The 15604-nt window shown below is 39.3% G+C and overlaps 1 protein-coding gene across 7 annotated transcripts in view; it reads left to right on the top strand.

The window, feature by feature from the left end:
* CHD1 (chromodomain helicase DNA binding protein 1) overlaps positions 1–15604 on the top strand; it is a 62544-nt gene that overhangs the window by 1596 nt on the left and 45344 nt on the right. For 3 of the 7 annotated variants that reach the window (XM_055791651.1, XM_055791645.1, XM_055791650.1), the window contains exons 2-3: positions 1327–1531; positions 5514–5597. In XM_055791651.1, the coding sequence (XP_055647626.1) occupies positions 1479–1531; positions 5514–5597 (137 nt within the window). In that variant the 5' untranslated portion in view covers positions 1327–1478. Of the gene's footprint in view, positions 1–403; positions 557–1147; positions 1184–1326; positions 1532–5513; positions 5598–15604 lie in introns of all 7 variants that reach the window. The other 4 variants (XM_055791647.1, XM_055791646.1, XM_055791648.1 and 1 more) reach the window with 4 other exon arrangements.

The raw sequence follows: 15604 nt of genomic DNA on the forward strand, positions 1-15604 counted from the left end.
CGTGAGGAGCCGGCCGGCTCACCGCCCTGGCCGCCGCGTCCCCGGCCTCGATTCGCCGCCCCTCGGGGCTGCAGGGCGCCTTCCTATCGCTTTCCCCCTCCCGCATCGCCTTTGTTTGCCGGCTGGAGCGGCCCGGGTGTCTGAGATGGTGCCTGAGCGCAGGGCGTTTGAAACCCAGCCCGGAGCGAGGCTGCCCCCGCACCGCCACCCGGTGGGCTCTGCATTGGGATGTTTAATATTAGAGGAGACGCCTCGGGGCGGGCGGGCCGCGGGCGAGCCCCTGGCCGCTTTCACAGCGCTAAATCTGTGAGACGCGTTGCTCTTTATCCGATTATCAGTGAGTTTAGATTATCAGTGAGTTTATGTTTGCAGGCCATTTACCGTGAGTCTAAACTTTCTCTAGCGGCCTCGGATACTGCAGTGATCCGATTTGAGATGCTCTTGTATGTGAAATAACGATCATTCCATCTGTGGGATCTTGCTTGTCTGATTTAGTGGAGACACCTATTTTAAACGGGACAGTCTTTTATCTTCCTGCCTCTACTCACAACTGGATGTAAGCATTATGTGTGTATCTGGAAATGCTTCCACAATGTTTTGTGCATGAAATACATTTTACTAAGCAGATCTTAGCAGAACATTAATATCTATGGGGTTTACCTATATGTTCACATAGGCAGTTTTTCTTTTAAGATTTAGATCTACTTTGTCCTGAAGTCAGTGCTATGGCGAAAGTTAAGCTGCAAGGTACGGTGTAGTCATGGAGTAAACTGTTTTTCTCACCTTACAATGCTAAAGAGGTTGCAATTCCCATAACATTTCCTATTCTGTAGCTAGTGGTTCAGTAGAAATTGCCATCTTTATAACACCATCAATGAGAAGTTGCATAAAGAAACATAATGGCCTTTTTGCTGGGACCTAATTGCAGTCGAACAGAAAGCTAGTCAGGTCTTTCCTCTCTTGCATTTTGTGTATTTCATTTAGTTCTTCCAAGTTTTTTAAAAATATAAGTAATAAAAAGACTGCTTCTCTGGAGAAGATTCCATCTTCCGTGTCCCCCCATCCTGTGTCGTTGTCGTCGTCCCCCCCCCCCCCATTTCTGCAGACATCGGGAAAGAGTTTAATTGTTTGTTTTTTTTTTTCCCAGGGAAAAAATTATGATAAAATGATGAACCGTGAACAGGTAACATACAAAAAGCTATTTTAGAGTTAAAAACACGACATCAAACATGGTTCACTGTTAGCGAAAGACTGGGTTATTTTTGGTATCATTTTTAGTTGGGAAATACTTTCAAATTGTGTCAGTGTTTTCCTTTACTATTTTAGGTATTTTAGGAGAAACCTTGCATACCTGCCGAGAACACTAGAGCAAACAAATCACCTGGAAAACGTACAGAATACCAAGAAGTGGATTCTCGATATCCACCTCGTGACTTGAGTGGACTTCCGTTTAGCTTTTAAACTTCTTAATAATTACAATGAATGGGCACAGTGATGAAGAAAGCATAAGAAACAGTAGCGGGGAGTCAAGGTAAGCGCTTGCTCATTTCAGTTATTCTTGGCTATGTATATTTTGTTTACTATAGCTGCTTTATATTTGAACTTGGTGCCAAAGCTTCCTGGCTAGCAAGCAGACCATAGGAGGACTGGACATGCTTTCTTACAGGTGCTTAATCTGCTTGTTACATTCATATTGCTTCAGCTAAGAATTGTAATGATCTTGTATGTGCCTTACATAGTAAAGCTTAAATAGTATTAAAACCATATCAGCATCCAACAGAATAGTAGTACTCTTTTGAGGGAAAAAGAAATATTTGAAATGTCAAAAGCTGAAACATTGGACTAGAATGTTAAAATAAAGCTGCTGCCTATAAAGTGCAAGGTGCACATGCATAAAATGTGTTGTATAAAACCCTAACTAAGCTGTCTATAAAGGTGGAGCAGTGGGCTGTTCATATTAATTTTTAATACGGAGTACTTGATTTTTTGCTTTAGAGCTGTCAGAGCAGTATAGCTGAAAGGGTTAACTTTGATTTTGTGTTTTGAAGTGAAAATACAGTTTTCCAGCTGTTTTTTTGATTAAAAAAATTGGTCCTCTAATGTTGAATGCTAGACTCTTCCTGTATTTGGAAAAGCTTGATTAGAACTTGCCTGCATCCATAGGGTGGCTTGGAGGGGTGGAATTAGATTCTCATTCTACTAGAGCAGTGTTAAGTTCAAAAAGTCCCCTCTGTGCTAGAAAGTTTAGACTTCTAGTACTGGAAGTGCGGTGAATGCTGAAGGTTTAAGAAATCAAAGTAGACTTGCAAATAAGAAGTGGTTGTAGACTTGCAAATAAAAAGTGGTTTTAGACTTCTAAGAGGTCGTCATGTCTGTGCTGTTAGTCTACCTGTCTGTCTTTCTGCCCCTGTTTGTGATCACCACCTGTTGAACCAGTTAGCTGATTTGGTCAGAGGGTCATGAAGGAAACTGTTTTGTGGACTTCATGGAAACTTCCAGCTGGGTAGAGAGGGATCTAAATTATTGCCTCAAGTGAAGAAGTGCAAGAAGAACGCACTTGCCAGCTGGTCGGTCAGCATGTGCTGGCCATCAGGCTTGCTCATAGCACAGTGGGATCAAGTGGGAAAAGGGGAAGAGAGAAGTGTTTAGGTGACTTGTGAAAATCGCAAGATCTGTGAACAGTAAAGCTAAAGAAAGTTTAATAACTTGTGTATTTTTATGTCTAATAACTTGTGTATTTTTATGTCAAGCTTCCTGTGACATATGACAAAGGAATGTCACAGAAAGACAGTCAACTTTCAATCTTGCAAATAATTTGTAAATTGATTCATAATCAGTTTTGAAGATTTCTGCTTCCAATAAAGTTGATACTCTTCCAACTATCAAACATATTTGGAGTTTCTTCTAGTAATGGGCAAAATACTTCTGGTTATATAAAAAAAACCCCAAACACAAGGCTTGGGTGAGAAGAGAAATGTAAGCAAATAAAATGGCGTGAGCAGAGCTAGTCTTCTGAATTGTTAAGACCTCCAACAAATATGAACTTACTAGGTACAAGTCTGACTTTATGTGTGAATTTCGGACTACTTGAAACAAGCCACTTTGCTAAAGATAAGTGGGAAAACTACTTTGTATCAAGCTGTGACTGTCCATAAATATCAGTGTATCAAAGCTATTAAAAAGCTGTAGCAATGCGCAAGACTAAACCAGGTGAACCTCATAAAGCTCTCAGCAACTTCATTAAAAGTAAATACAAGAGGGTGAAGAGTACTCAAACTTGGTGCTCACCTGTGAAGTGAGACTTTGTTCTTCATCTCAAATGTCCTGCTGAGCACATCTTAAAGCTTTAGAAAGTTCTAAAATGCTAAAAACTTTTTTCCTAGGCTTGTATCAGTCATTAACCCCATAGCCTAATTCACAGACAGGTGTTAAAAAGCTTGTTTTCATGTTTGCCTTCTATTATCAGGAAACTTCTTGTAAATGAAAGGTGAAAGCTTTCCATTTTAAATGATGGAACCCTTTTGTGTCTAGCCTAGTTTCAGTATTAAAATAATTATTGCAAAAGGAATGTGACACTTACAGAGTATCTTTATATGACTTGCCCCTGTTTAGTTGTGTTTTTCTTTTTTGCAAGTTTCCAGAACACTGCATGGATTTTACTCGGAGGGGAGCTGCCTTAGCAAGCTGCCACTGCAGGCAGCTTGCTAACTAACTTGGGAAGTGTTGCTTTATTTAGCCTTCAAATCTAGAAATGTGAATTCTACAGAATAGAAGTAGAGATCAGTAACAAAATATGTTTACAGAGCTTCTAGTAGTTCCATCCCTTTCAGAATGCTAGGGAGGAAAGTGGAACAAGTGAAGAAAGCAATTGAGAATTGCTGCTGGGAATTAGTTGCAAAGAGGGTCAAGCTCTCAAGAATATGTAGAAAAGAAGAGGTAAAGGTCAATACAGTAATAATCTAACCAGTGGCATTCGTGATAATGATAAGAAATCTTTGAAAAGTGGTTTTACTTTACAAATTTGACACTTTACAAGTGCAGTAAAGCTGTTCACCTCCTTTTATTGTCTGGTGTAAACTTCCATGGCTGTCATTCTGGTGCAGTAGTCTTAATAACAATTCAGTATAGCCTGATGTAGGGAAGCTGCTGTCATTACTTCAGAAGGTTAAGAGAAGCAGTGGATCAGGGCTGGATTTACAAAAATACATGGTGTCGTGGATATTGTGTTGTGTTGTTTAATGGGAACACAGTGACTGGCAGAAATTGTGGAAAGCCTGTAGTATCCTCAGCAAGTAGGAGAGCTGGAGAAGGGACTGATTGTAAATGTTTGATTTTATGCATTGGGTCAGCACTGTGGTAAGGAATTACAGCCGTCCTTTACTCCCTGTGACTGGCTGTGGAGGTCAGTTATTTCTTAAGTGTGTGAACGAAATGGCTAATTTGCCATGCTCTTGCACTCCTTTCCAGTGTTGCATCTATTCATCTGTCTGGTAGATGAGCAGAAAACTTTCTCTTGCTGCAGGTGTTGAGCCTGAAGTTCTGTTTTGCTGCAGGTGGAAAAGTGCATCTCTTGTATTTTCATGGTTGAATAACTGGCTGCACTGTTTGGACTTTTCCTGCCTATTTCAGCATCCTCTGAAGCTATAAATCAGTATTAGAGCCAAACATAATGGAAACTGGAGACTAACATAAACACTGTTACCTAACCTTGTTGGTTGATGTTCTGATTTCTGTGTAGTAATTACAGTGGCGTCTACTCTCCAGTTTGTTTACTTGAAATTACTACTCTGGGATATTTTTTAGTAACTCAAGGTAAAATACCACAGATACTGTTCATCTGGACAGCAAGTGAGTGTAGACACAAACTTTATGATACTCTTGAGGTGCTGACTTAAGTAAAGCATCTTCATGCAGTGTTCTTGAAAGCGTTCTGTTGAAAACTTGAATATGAGTAAATACATTCTAGTTAGTAACAATAAAGCTTAATCAGCAAGGAAGGACAGTTATACCTGAACTGCAAGACAAACTCCAGGTAGGACAGTGTCTGCACAAGTGAAATATTGGTGATGACTGAATAACACTATTGAATCTGATTTAGCATCTCTGCTTTTCCTATGTTTCGTGCAGAACAAGGTATAGAGCACCTGAGCAAACCTTCCTTCTCTGTAGGTAAAAAGGGATACGCTCAGTGCAGCTTATCTGGAAATAGCTGGCAGGAATGTATAGTACTCCCAGTTTTATAGAAAGCCGCTGCTTACACTTTTACCATTCTTCACACACTTGAAAGCTGATGTTAATAGTTTAATTCACTTTGTGAATTGAATAGTCTGTGGACCACAAAAGACAGTCAAGTAAAAACTAAAGACTTTGTCAGGAGGCTTCTCATACTTCCGTAGGAGGTAAAAAAGATGAATGAATTCACTCTTGATCCATTGTTAACCTAGACTTTATACAGGAGTCTAAAAGCTCGGTTCATTCTTTTACAATGTGACTTATGTAGCTTTCTATCTTAGGGTTTGTCTTTCCAGGGTCTTGTGTAAATCAGCAGACTTTGTTCCTCATTGCGTGGTCCTGTCAGAGGCACCTTGTTTTAAGGGGTAAGCTGGTGAAGGTAAATTTAAGATTATTAAAAAGAACTAATGACTCTGTGACAAGATATGTGCTTTTAATCTGTTTCAGAGACTTGTCTCTAAGCCTTTCATCTCCCCCAAAGCATTATCCAGTTTCATTGCATAGGTATTTGAGAGGGTTGAAAAACATCAGGTAAAAAAACATGAAAAATGATTTCCTTTAGTACTTTCATTAAGCTATGTTGCTTTTCTTGCAAAGTTGTTTATTAATAAATACTACATTCAGGCATAAATTCGTCTTGCTTATATAGGGAGTATCCAGAGACAGTGTTTATAAAACAGGACAGACAAAATTACCTCAGTGTGTCAAACTTCCATACCAAATTATATCTGATATGTGCTGCTGCACAAATGTAGCTACTTGGCTGAAGGGCTAGGTGTGAGAGATATTTCTTGACTACATCTCCTGGAAGGTACTCTTTCTAGACTTTACACCCGAGTTTGTCAGCATACATGGAACTATACTTTTTCATGTAGAAATCCCACCCTGAAAACATGCTACTCATTTGTAGTATATACTTTTGTATGCCTGCTACTGCAAGTTATTACTGACAGCTAACTTTGTCATCATTGCTGTGGTTTGTTCTCATGGTAGAAAAATAAGTCTAACTCCAGCAGTACCAAAGAGATAATCATTATTGCTTTATCCATCATGTTTGTTTCTATTTCCATATCTTATGATGCTCCACTGTTTTGTACTCCACTGCTGTCTTTGTTTAGATTTGTGTTGGTTTTGTTTTGTGAGGGCGTTTATTTTTCTGAACAAATTACGGTGAATGTAATGTAAGGTTTCTTAATCAGGAACACCTCTAAACACATAATACTGTTTCCATTTTACTGTTTTGTTGTTGTCAGTTTTAATAAGTACTATATATTTGCTTGGAGCTGGAGAGGGGAAGAAGTCTTATGTAACACACTCTTAGAAGAGGGACTTACAAAAGCATAAATTCTATTCTGAGTGGTGGAGTCAAGTGCCTAAAAAAGCACAAATGGCCTTCAACAGTTAATGTTAGCAAATACTGTATTTCTGTGTACAATACTTGTATTCTGTAGCTTAACTTGCTTTGCCCTGTTGTTTCTATCTGTGCTCCTATTTTAGTCTTCATACTGTTTATGCTTTCTGTTGGCATTTGGTTTCTTGGAAGACCTTAATCAGTGAAGAATATGGGGGTGGGGGGGAAAGCAAGTCAAGGACAACTTAGAGTTGGTTAGAAGAGGTCAGCAGTACCAGACAGCAAAGGGAGGACATAGTGTGACAGGGTGTATTAGGATAAATTTGTCAAACACAGGTGAATTGAGAATGACTTGTATGCGGACTGTTTCTGTGATTATATTTAAGGAATGAATGACTTTCTAGCAGAAGAGTTGAATGAAGAAGATAGACTCCTGCTCAGGATTGTCCTGCAGAAAGACTGTCTTGACTGTCTATGGAAAGGGTGAGGGAAAGACAGAAAGGTCGTAATTTGTGCTAGCTGCCTGAAAATGGTGGAGATTTCTCTTTACAGTTTTATTCAGGCTTTTTTGGAAGGAGTGTGGTGGGTTGACCTTGGCTGATTTCCAGGTGCCTACCAACCCACTCTTATCACTCCCCTCCTCTGCAGAACAGTGGGGGGAGAGAAAATAAGATGGAAAAAAAACCTCCTTGTGGGTCAAGATAAAGGCAGTTTAATGCAGCAATAGTAAATGTCACACATGCGGAAGCAAAGGAAAACAAAAGATGTTATTCTCTACTTCCCAGCAGCAGGACATGTTCGGCCACTTTCCAGGAAGCAGGGTTTCAGCACGCATAGCCATTGCTCTGGAAGACAAATGTCATAAATAATGAATAGCACACACACTCCTCCTTTCTCTTAGCTTTTATATCTGAGCAGACATCATACTGTGTGGAATATCCCATTGGTCACTTTGGGTCAGCTGTCCTGCCTGTGTCCGCTCCCAGGACCTTGCCCACCCGCAGCCTGCTGGTAGCGGGGGAGGGAGGGAAGGCTGGAGAGGCAGCCTTGGTGCTGTGCGAGCGCCGCTCAGCAGCAGCCAAAACGCTGGTGTGTTACCACCACCTTTCCAGCTGCCAACACAAGGCACAGCGCTGTGAGGGCTGCTGTGCGGCTCAGCCAGACTCAGTACAGCGAAGAAGATAGAGATACATAGGCAAAAATCTAGTTAAGTTGTACCCGAACCTGTACTCTTACTGTACCTCAGGTGTCCACAGCATGGTGGTTATAGTGTCCACTTTTGCCTTTTGCTGAACTGTAAAAGCATCTGTCATGGTTTAACTCCAGACAGGAACTAAGCACTGCACACCTGCTTGCTTACTCCCCTCTGGTGGGGTGGGGGAGAGAAGTAGAAGGATAAAAGTGAGAAAACTCACTCAGTGAGTTTCACTGAGTTGAGAAAAAGGCAGTGTAATAGGTAAAGCAGAAGCTGTGCACACAAGCAAAGCAAAACAAGGAATTTATTCTCTGCTTCCCATCACCAGGCAGGTGTTCAGCCATCTCCGGGAAAGCAAGGCCCCATCACCATTAACAGTTACTTGGGAAGACAAATGTTGTAACTCCAGATGTCCCCCCCTTCCTTCTTCCCACAGCTTTATACGCTGAGCATGACGTCATATGGTGTGGAATATCCCTTTGGTCAGGTAGGGTCAGCTGTCCTGGCCGTGTCCCCTCCCAGCTTCTTGTGCATCCCCAGCCTGCTCACTGGCAATGTGGAGTGAGCAGCAGATGAGGCCTTGGCTCTGTGTAAGCACTGCTCAGCAAAAACTAAAACATCCCTGTACTACCAACACTGTTTGCGGCACAAATCCAAAACATTGCCCCATACAAGCTACTGTGAAGAAAATTAACTCCACCACAGCCAAAACCAGCACAGCATCTTAAGGAAAGGCAATGACCCTGGTCTGTACAGGAAGAGAAATTGGCAATAAATAATGCACTTTGCCTCCCCTTTTCTGTTAAGGGGAACTCTGAAAAGCAGCGGACCAGAATTGCTGTTCCTGAGATAATATTTATGTAACGGCATTAGACAGCAGTTGACAGGTAAGTAATTGAGACAGTATTCCAGTCCTTGGTTGATGAAATATTTGATGTTCCTTGCATCCTACACCTAGAGAGATGATGCCAGAATCTCAGTAATTAGTAGTGCCAGTTCAGGTGATTAATTTTGTGGAGGTCAGTGGTACTACTTTGGACTAGTGGGCATTACTCATTGCAAGAAAAGTTAGTCAAATTATGGACCCTAGCTAGACTACATCAGACAATACTTAAAGCTCTTTAGCTAGGGAAGGAATTGCTTATAGACTATGCTTCAGAAAATATAGAGAACATCAAAGAACCCCATAGACAAAGGTGGAAAAGAAAGTGACCAAGGGTGTTAAGACTACCTCACAGCTATTATCTCCCTGAATTTATATTTTAACATCTTTATTACAGAACTTAGGTTCTGTTTCTTTAATGCAAGTAAACTGTCTTGTTATCAGACAGGGTTTGTATTTAATGGAGCAACTATTTTAAAATTCAGATTTTAGTACAGTGTGAAATTCTCTCATTTATCATTTGGTTTGCAATGCTAGCTTCCATTGATTATTTAGAGAAAATACAAGTTTTCTTCTTAGCTTGTATCTCCTTTCCTTTTCCACTTCAAGGAAGATTAAACTGTTTCTGGAATTCTGCTGATACGCTTTCTTAACATAAGAGATTATTTCTCTTCAAGCTCTGAAAAACTTGTAGACCTCTGTCAAGCTGGTTATGACTGTTTTGCTTTGTTACAGGTGGCTGTTAGGGTATCCATTTCAGTGGATCAAGAAAATGTCATCTGAGCTCCTGAAAGTTCATATGAAACTTCTGTATTCTGTACATCTCTGCCTATGAACTTCAAAAACTCAAACAATTACATTTTAAAACTTCTGGCAAACAAGCTTTCTAAATTTTCAGTGATGCTGGTAGGCACTACAGTGTAATAGGAGTTCTGCATGCCATTGCCCTTTTTCTTAGTCCTGTCAGCAATGGTATGCTCCATGGGAAAGGGGAGAAGGTACTACACCACATAGCAGTTTAAGCATCTGGAAAAATTACTTGGAGTATGTCATGATGCAGTGTGTACTAAAATTAAAAACTACTAAAACCCCCTTTTTCATTTGAGATCTGTTTAATTTTTTTCCTAAATTTGGTATTGATTTGCACTGTTTTATACTTGAAGACAACAGTCCTTTAGAAATATTGCCTGTTCACTTGTGCTTGTTTCCTCCACTTCTTCACTGGCCCTTTAGAATGTTCATGAAAACAGGGGATTTTAAAAACGCTGAGTCTGTGCCTTTTATGGGTAATAATGACACCACAGGGGGAATCAGAGAGGGTAGCAATAAAAACATCAGAAGAGTTAACATCCACTGCTGGTGAGGGTTCTACAAGAGTATTGGTGAGGACTGAAGAATGTTTTCGAAGTGTGGTAGCTCATTCTGCTGCTTGTACTATTGTTAGAGTTGATCAATTACCAATATTAGAGTGAGTGGAGGTTATCTTTATTCGGCAGCGCTGGATGCATGGGGGATCGCTCCACCAAAGTCATGCACACCAAGGGGATTTTTCAGTCCCCTCCTCATACAAGCAACTCATACTATTCATTAACTTTCCAGGAAATCGTTTACATATTCATTACAATTCCAGGAACTCATTTACATATCTCACTAAACTAGTGACCATGATTTAAGCACTTGTCTTTGCCATATTGTATAAACAACAGGAACTTAGGACCAGATAGCCTTTTTAAAGATGACAAATCTAAGGACTTAGCAATTAGTACATCTGTCATGTTAGCAATAAGGGTCCTTGGACATTTCCCAACTTTTAGATAAACATAAGTACATTATCCTATAGGTAAGTGGTACATCATTCATCATTCAGAGTTATGTGAAAATTGCTGACTTATAGAGCAAAGGTAGGAGCAGTTAAAGGAAAACTTTTAGTTCCATGTTCCTGAGTTCCTCCTTTACAGTGAGGAGATGACAGATGTAAATTTTCTTCCTGAATGCATGTGAGTGTATCAATGTGTGTACCTTTTCTTAAATAATTGCATCCTTACTTTAGGGTTAGCATCTCTCATACTAGGATTTAATCTGAATTACTGCTTATGTGGAAGAGGGTCATAGGTAATCCTATGAAACTGATTACACATTTAAGTTCATTTCTAATAGCCAAGGCTTGCTTAATGTGTCTGAGTTGGGGAAAAGGAAGGCTTCATTACATCTTTTGGATTTTTTTAATCCCTTAGTGTAATGGTCTCCAAAATTTTTGTTTGCACAGATAAAAAAATATTTGAGCACACACCTCCGATGTATGTATGTATGTATAGTTCATGTGTAAATTATATACGTGTGGTGCTTTACTAATACCTATCTTATAAAACAGACATAAACCCTAGAAATTTTAAAAGGATGAGAAAAGATGAAATAATATTTGAAAATATTTTACATTGTTAATGCCAAAAAACCTTTTTGCACTCCCTAAAAAATAGTGAATATTCTTATCTGTTAAAATCTTGGTTTAACACTTTTAACACACCAGTGATACACTGGTTTGAAGGTATGATTCTAAGTTTAGTTTATTGTGGTACTTGGTTTTAATGGCTGGTGTAGCTGAAAAAGATACCTCGCAAAGATAACGTGGATCCAAATGGGAGAATTGCATTGTTGACTGCACATACAAAATCATATTAATTTTTTGCAATCCCATCAGCTAATGATACAGAGGTTGTTCTCAAAATTTGACTAGTAAGTTTCCCTCTGCTCTAGTGTCAGTTAGTTCATGCAAAATAATCAGAAGAGGTTGCAGGTTTAGGTTTTTAACGAATGGGTTCAAAATGCACTGAAACTTGTTGGAAGATTTTTAAACAGGTTAGAAATTTCCGTCTCCAACTTTTTAAGTGTACAGATATGACAGCTTTTATAGGTGACATCCATGGGTTTTGGCAATAAATTCATATAACGATGGAAACCTTTCCAAACATCTGTTCTCAGAATCTATCTCCATAGTATGAGTATCTGTTCGAAAGCAGTTGCTTTCTCACTGTTCAAATGTCACCTTCACCTAGTTCAAATGTCACCTTCCTTCCCTTCATAGGGAGGGGTACACTAAGTGTGTATACTTTTTCAAAAATGTCAGCTAGGTAGCATACCACCGGTGACCACTTGTTTCATAGAAAAGGTCAGCAAATTTTTTTAAACAAACAAATACCACTAGAAACTAATCTTCAAGGTCAGCAGTACTAAACAGTGGACTGAAGATAACGCTAATACTGTGAATGCAAGCAAACAACAAGAAAATAAGCAGAGTTGACACTTGTCCTACTCCTGTACAAGCTCTTAGTCAGCCACACTGCAAGGTAAAAAGCAACAATAATCTAATTGCATCTGACAAGAAGTTGGACCCCAGATATTTGGAATTATCAAATACATATATTTGAAATATGTATTTACATTCACTTTTGTTAACAATTAACCTTGCCTTAAGTGTAAACTGTGCCCGAAGATAGTAGCTAACAATAGTATGAAGCCATCACAGGGCATGCCACATGGCATGGAGAATGTAGTTCTTGGTGCTATAAAAATGGCTAAGAATGCATGGAAGACAGCCATGACAAACTGAAGTGCATTTCCTTGTCAGCAAACAGGGCTGAGGGATGCATAGAAAACATCAGTGAAGAATTGAAGAAACAAGTATTAGAACAAATCCTTGTCCTGTAGCCAGTGAACAGGAGAGTTCTTAACAATTCAGTAGAAATGAAGTTAGATCTTTTAATCTTACCTATTTTTTTGTATACACTGTAATTGCATCAAGACCTCTGGGAGTCTGTGGTGCACATGAGGAAGTATATAGGCAGAAACTCTAGTGTAATGTCACCTATCTGTATTAATTTGCATGATCAAAGTTGAAATTAAGCTCTGCTCAACATAGACTAGTCATGTGTGCTTGGACTTCTGTAGTGCTTTTTACTAATTTCAAACTTCTTTTAAGCATGTATGAATACTGCCATAGCATTGTCAGATTTCAAAATGGTTTAGCAAGCCCTTGATGTTTTCCTAGTTTTAAAACTACTTGCTGCTACTCAGTTTGTCTTTTCCCATTTCCTTGTGATGATTAAACACTGTGAGGTAAGACAGCTTAGTAAGACATTGATGCTGTGGCCTTTTCATAAGTTCTTCCCCGCCCGCCCCCCCCCCCCCCCCCCCCCCCCGGTTTTCTGTCTCTGTGTACCAGTTAGCTGTTAGTCTATGGTAGTAGTCCTGCATTGTCCTTTGTACATGGTATCATTAGGACAGCCCTAAATCACTTGTGGTGAACATTTATTATTTATTTATTCTTTCTTCTTGCTTCTTGTAATTTCCTTTCTTTCTCTTCCCATCCTTTACCTTCTACCTGCAGGTTTGTTTTGTAGTCTTTCATTTGTTAGTAACGTGGTTGAATAGTGTCTTTAAGATTTTTATTCTTGTCAGATGTTACCGTTATTTGATATGCAGTTGGATTAACTGCTCTTCTCCAACTCAAGCCAGTCTGTGAGAAGCAGAGTTTATGAAATAGCTCTTAATTTACTGGTCCTGCTCATAAGCCTAATGGGAATTTATTCCCAGACTCCCAACTTTATCGCAAGTTAGTTGGCAAGATAAGGAGACTGTGTTTTGCCTGAATGGTGAATGCTGTATGATCCACATCTGTTGATAGGTTGGTATTACTTAATGGAGAACTTAAATCATAGCTAGCTGATCTATTCATAAAGGAAAAGATTTGGAATGAGTTGGGTTTTTTGCATCCAACTCCAGAGCAACTAGCATTATCCACTGGACTGTTTTTTTTTCCTGTCTTAGTCCTTTTGGTTTTGAACTTAACACTTTATTCTTGTGTTGAAGAAGATCAAACTGCCTAGAATTTCCCATCAACTCTGAGTCTAACTGACATGATTTTTGCTTACTTATCTAAGGAGATTGGAATTTTGGGGTTTTTTTTTACCTTTGGTCTCTCCAGGTTTTATCCTGTAGCTGGTTTACATGTTTCTCCTAACGTTGGCAAGTTGTTAGACCAAGATGCCTTATTCCAGTGTCAGCTTCTCCATGCTACCTTAGAAAAGAGGTGCTGTGTTTTGGTTGCCTCTGGCTGTATGTGCCATTGAACCTATGGTTAGCATTTTATTAGCGTGTATAAAATATTTTACTGCTTTATAGAAAGCTAACTTAATTTCCACCCTTATGGCTTAGTGTTCTACATCTTTTTTTAGATTTGGTAATCGAGATTATTACTGCCCTCTTTGAGAAAGCCTCATCCTGGATGGAATTATTTAATTCCTTTCCCCCGCCTCCAAGGCTATATAGGATTTACACATTTTTGGTGGCTTTTTGTCACTGGGACTTGTCTGGCTGGTATTTACATGCCTCAAGATTTCTCCATGATAAATTTCCTTCTATTTCTCTTCATTTATAGTTAGTGTTGACCTCCACAGTCCCCCTGACATTTACTTACACCACTTTGCTATGCTGAGAAGTGTGGTTGTTTTATAATGATCTGATTTACCCAGCATTAAAGGTAAGGTAATGTTTGTGTACAATAGCACTATTACAAATAAAATATTTTTGGAAGCTCGTCATGGAGTGCCCTTAATTTCTGGTAAACAGTTTAAAGTCTGGTCGTGTTCTGTAGCGGGTCCTCTGCTTTATTTGGCAGGTGAAGTTAGTGCTATAGCATCATGCCTGAAGTAAGCTTTTGATGACAGAAATAGGAAGTCTGGGAGCAGCCTTGTTGCTTCCCTGTTTTCCTCTCAGCAGGTGCAAGGAAACCCCTTCAGACCAAGGGTTCTTCTTTGGTCTGAAGACAGTTTGTCTGAAGACAAACCAACCTTCACCATGGTTGCCTGTATCTCTCTCTTTCAAGAAAGTCAACAGTTGCAGATGGCTGATTGAGGTGCAGTCTACAGGAGTCTGTTTATTAATTGCTTCATTTCTTCTTCACTGGTGCAGCTTTGCTGGCTTTAGCAAAAACTAGAGGAGCTACTTTGCTTCCTTTGTGGTTTTGAAATGTTGTCAATTAAGTATGTTCTACAGCAGAGGATGATAAATTGGCCTTCTCCCCCTGCGCCTCCACCTCCAGCTGACTGTCAGCCAGATGAATTGTGCTGGCTGAGATCAGCTGGGTTTTGATACCAGCTTTTGGTTTTATCATTTTTGATTCTGGCTTCATGTTTACTCTGTAAGTGTTTGCAGTCAATATGTACATAATTTGAAATTATTTTGCTCTGTGGTGGTATAATTATGACGTTTTAATCGTGACGTCTTTTAAACGTGGTAGTATTAACCTAATGAGGAATGTTTTAAAGTTTTAATTCTGCCACTTCTTGAAGTTGGTGTAGAAACCCAAATGTTTTTAAGTTTTCTGAATGGTCAAAAAATGAATATTTTATTTTTTAATTATTGTCTTTCTAAGTATGTTAAATCTGTCATAACATGAGTATACAGCTAGAATAATCTGGCAGCTCAAGTATATGCCAAGGAAGATGCCTTGGCACAAGTTATGCCACCAGCGACAAAGTTATCAGTGACACACCAGGGACAGCAGTTGTCTGTATGATGAATTTTGCTGCTTTATTTTAAGAGAAAAACAGAGTCTGCATAGCTGTTTATTTATTTCTTTAGAGTTACGTGCTTTGAAGTGGTTTTGGTTGGGTTTTTTTAAGGAGTACTGGTCTATAAAGATCGTTTTCAGTCTTGTATTTTGGTTGGACAGGTCTTTGTGGAGTAGACTTAACAGTTAACACGTGTGTGTGTGTGTGTACGTACAGGGTTTGATGGAGCTAAACAAACATTATGAGGTAGAAAGTTTGCATGGGTAAGAAACATTTTTATCACTTTTATTTCCCTTGCTTGACTTCTTAGTATAAATTTGAATGTTCCTGCTTTATCTTGTTTTTTAAAGCTTCATAAAGAGTATCTGATAATT

This window comes from Falco peregrinus, chromosome Z, assembly GCF_023634155.1.
Source record: "Falco peregrinus isolate bFalPer1 chromosome Z, bFalPer1.pri, whole genome shotgun sequence".
Lineage (NCBI taxonomy): Eukaryota > Metazoa > Chordata > Aves > Falconiformes > Falconidae > Falco > Falco peregrinus.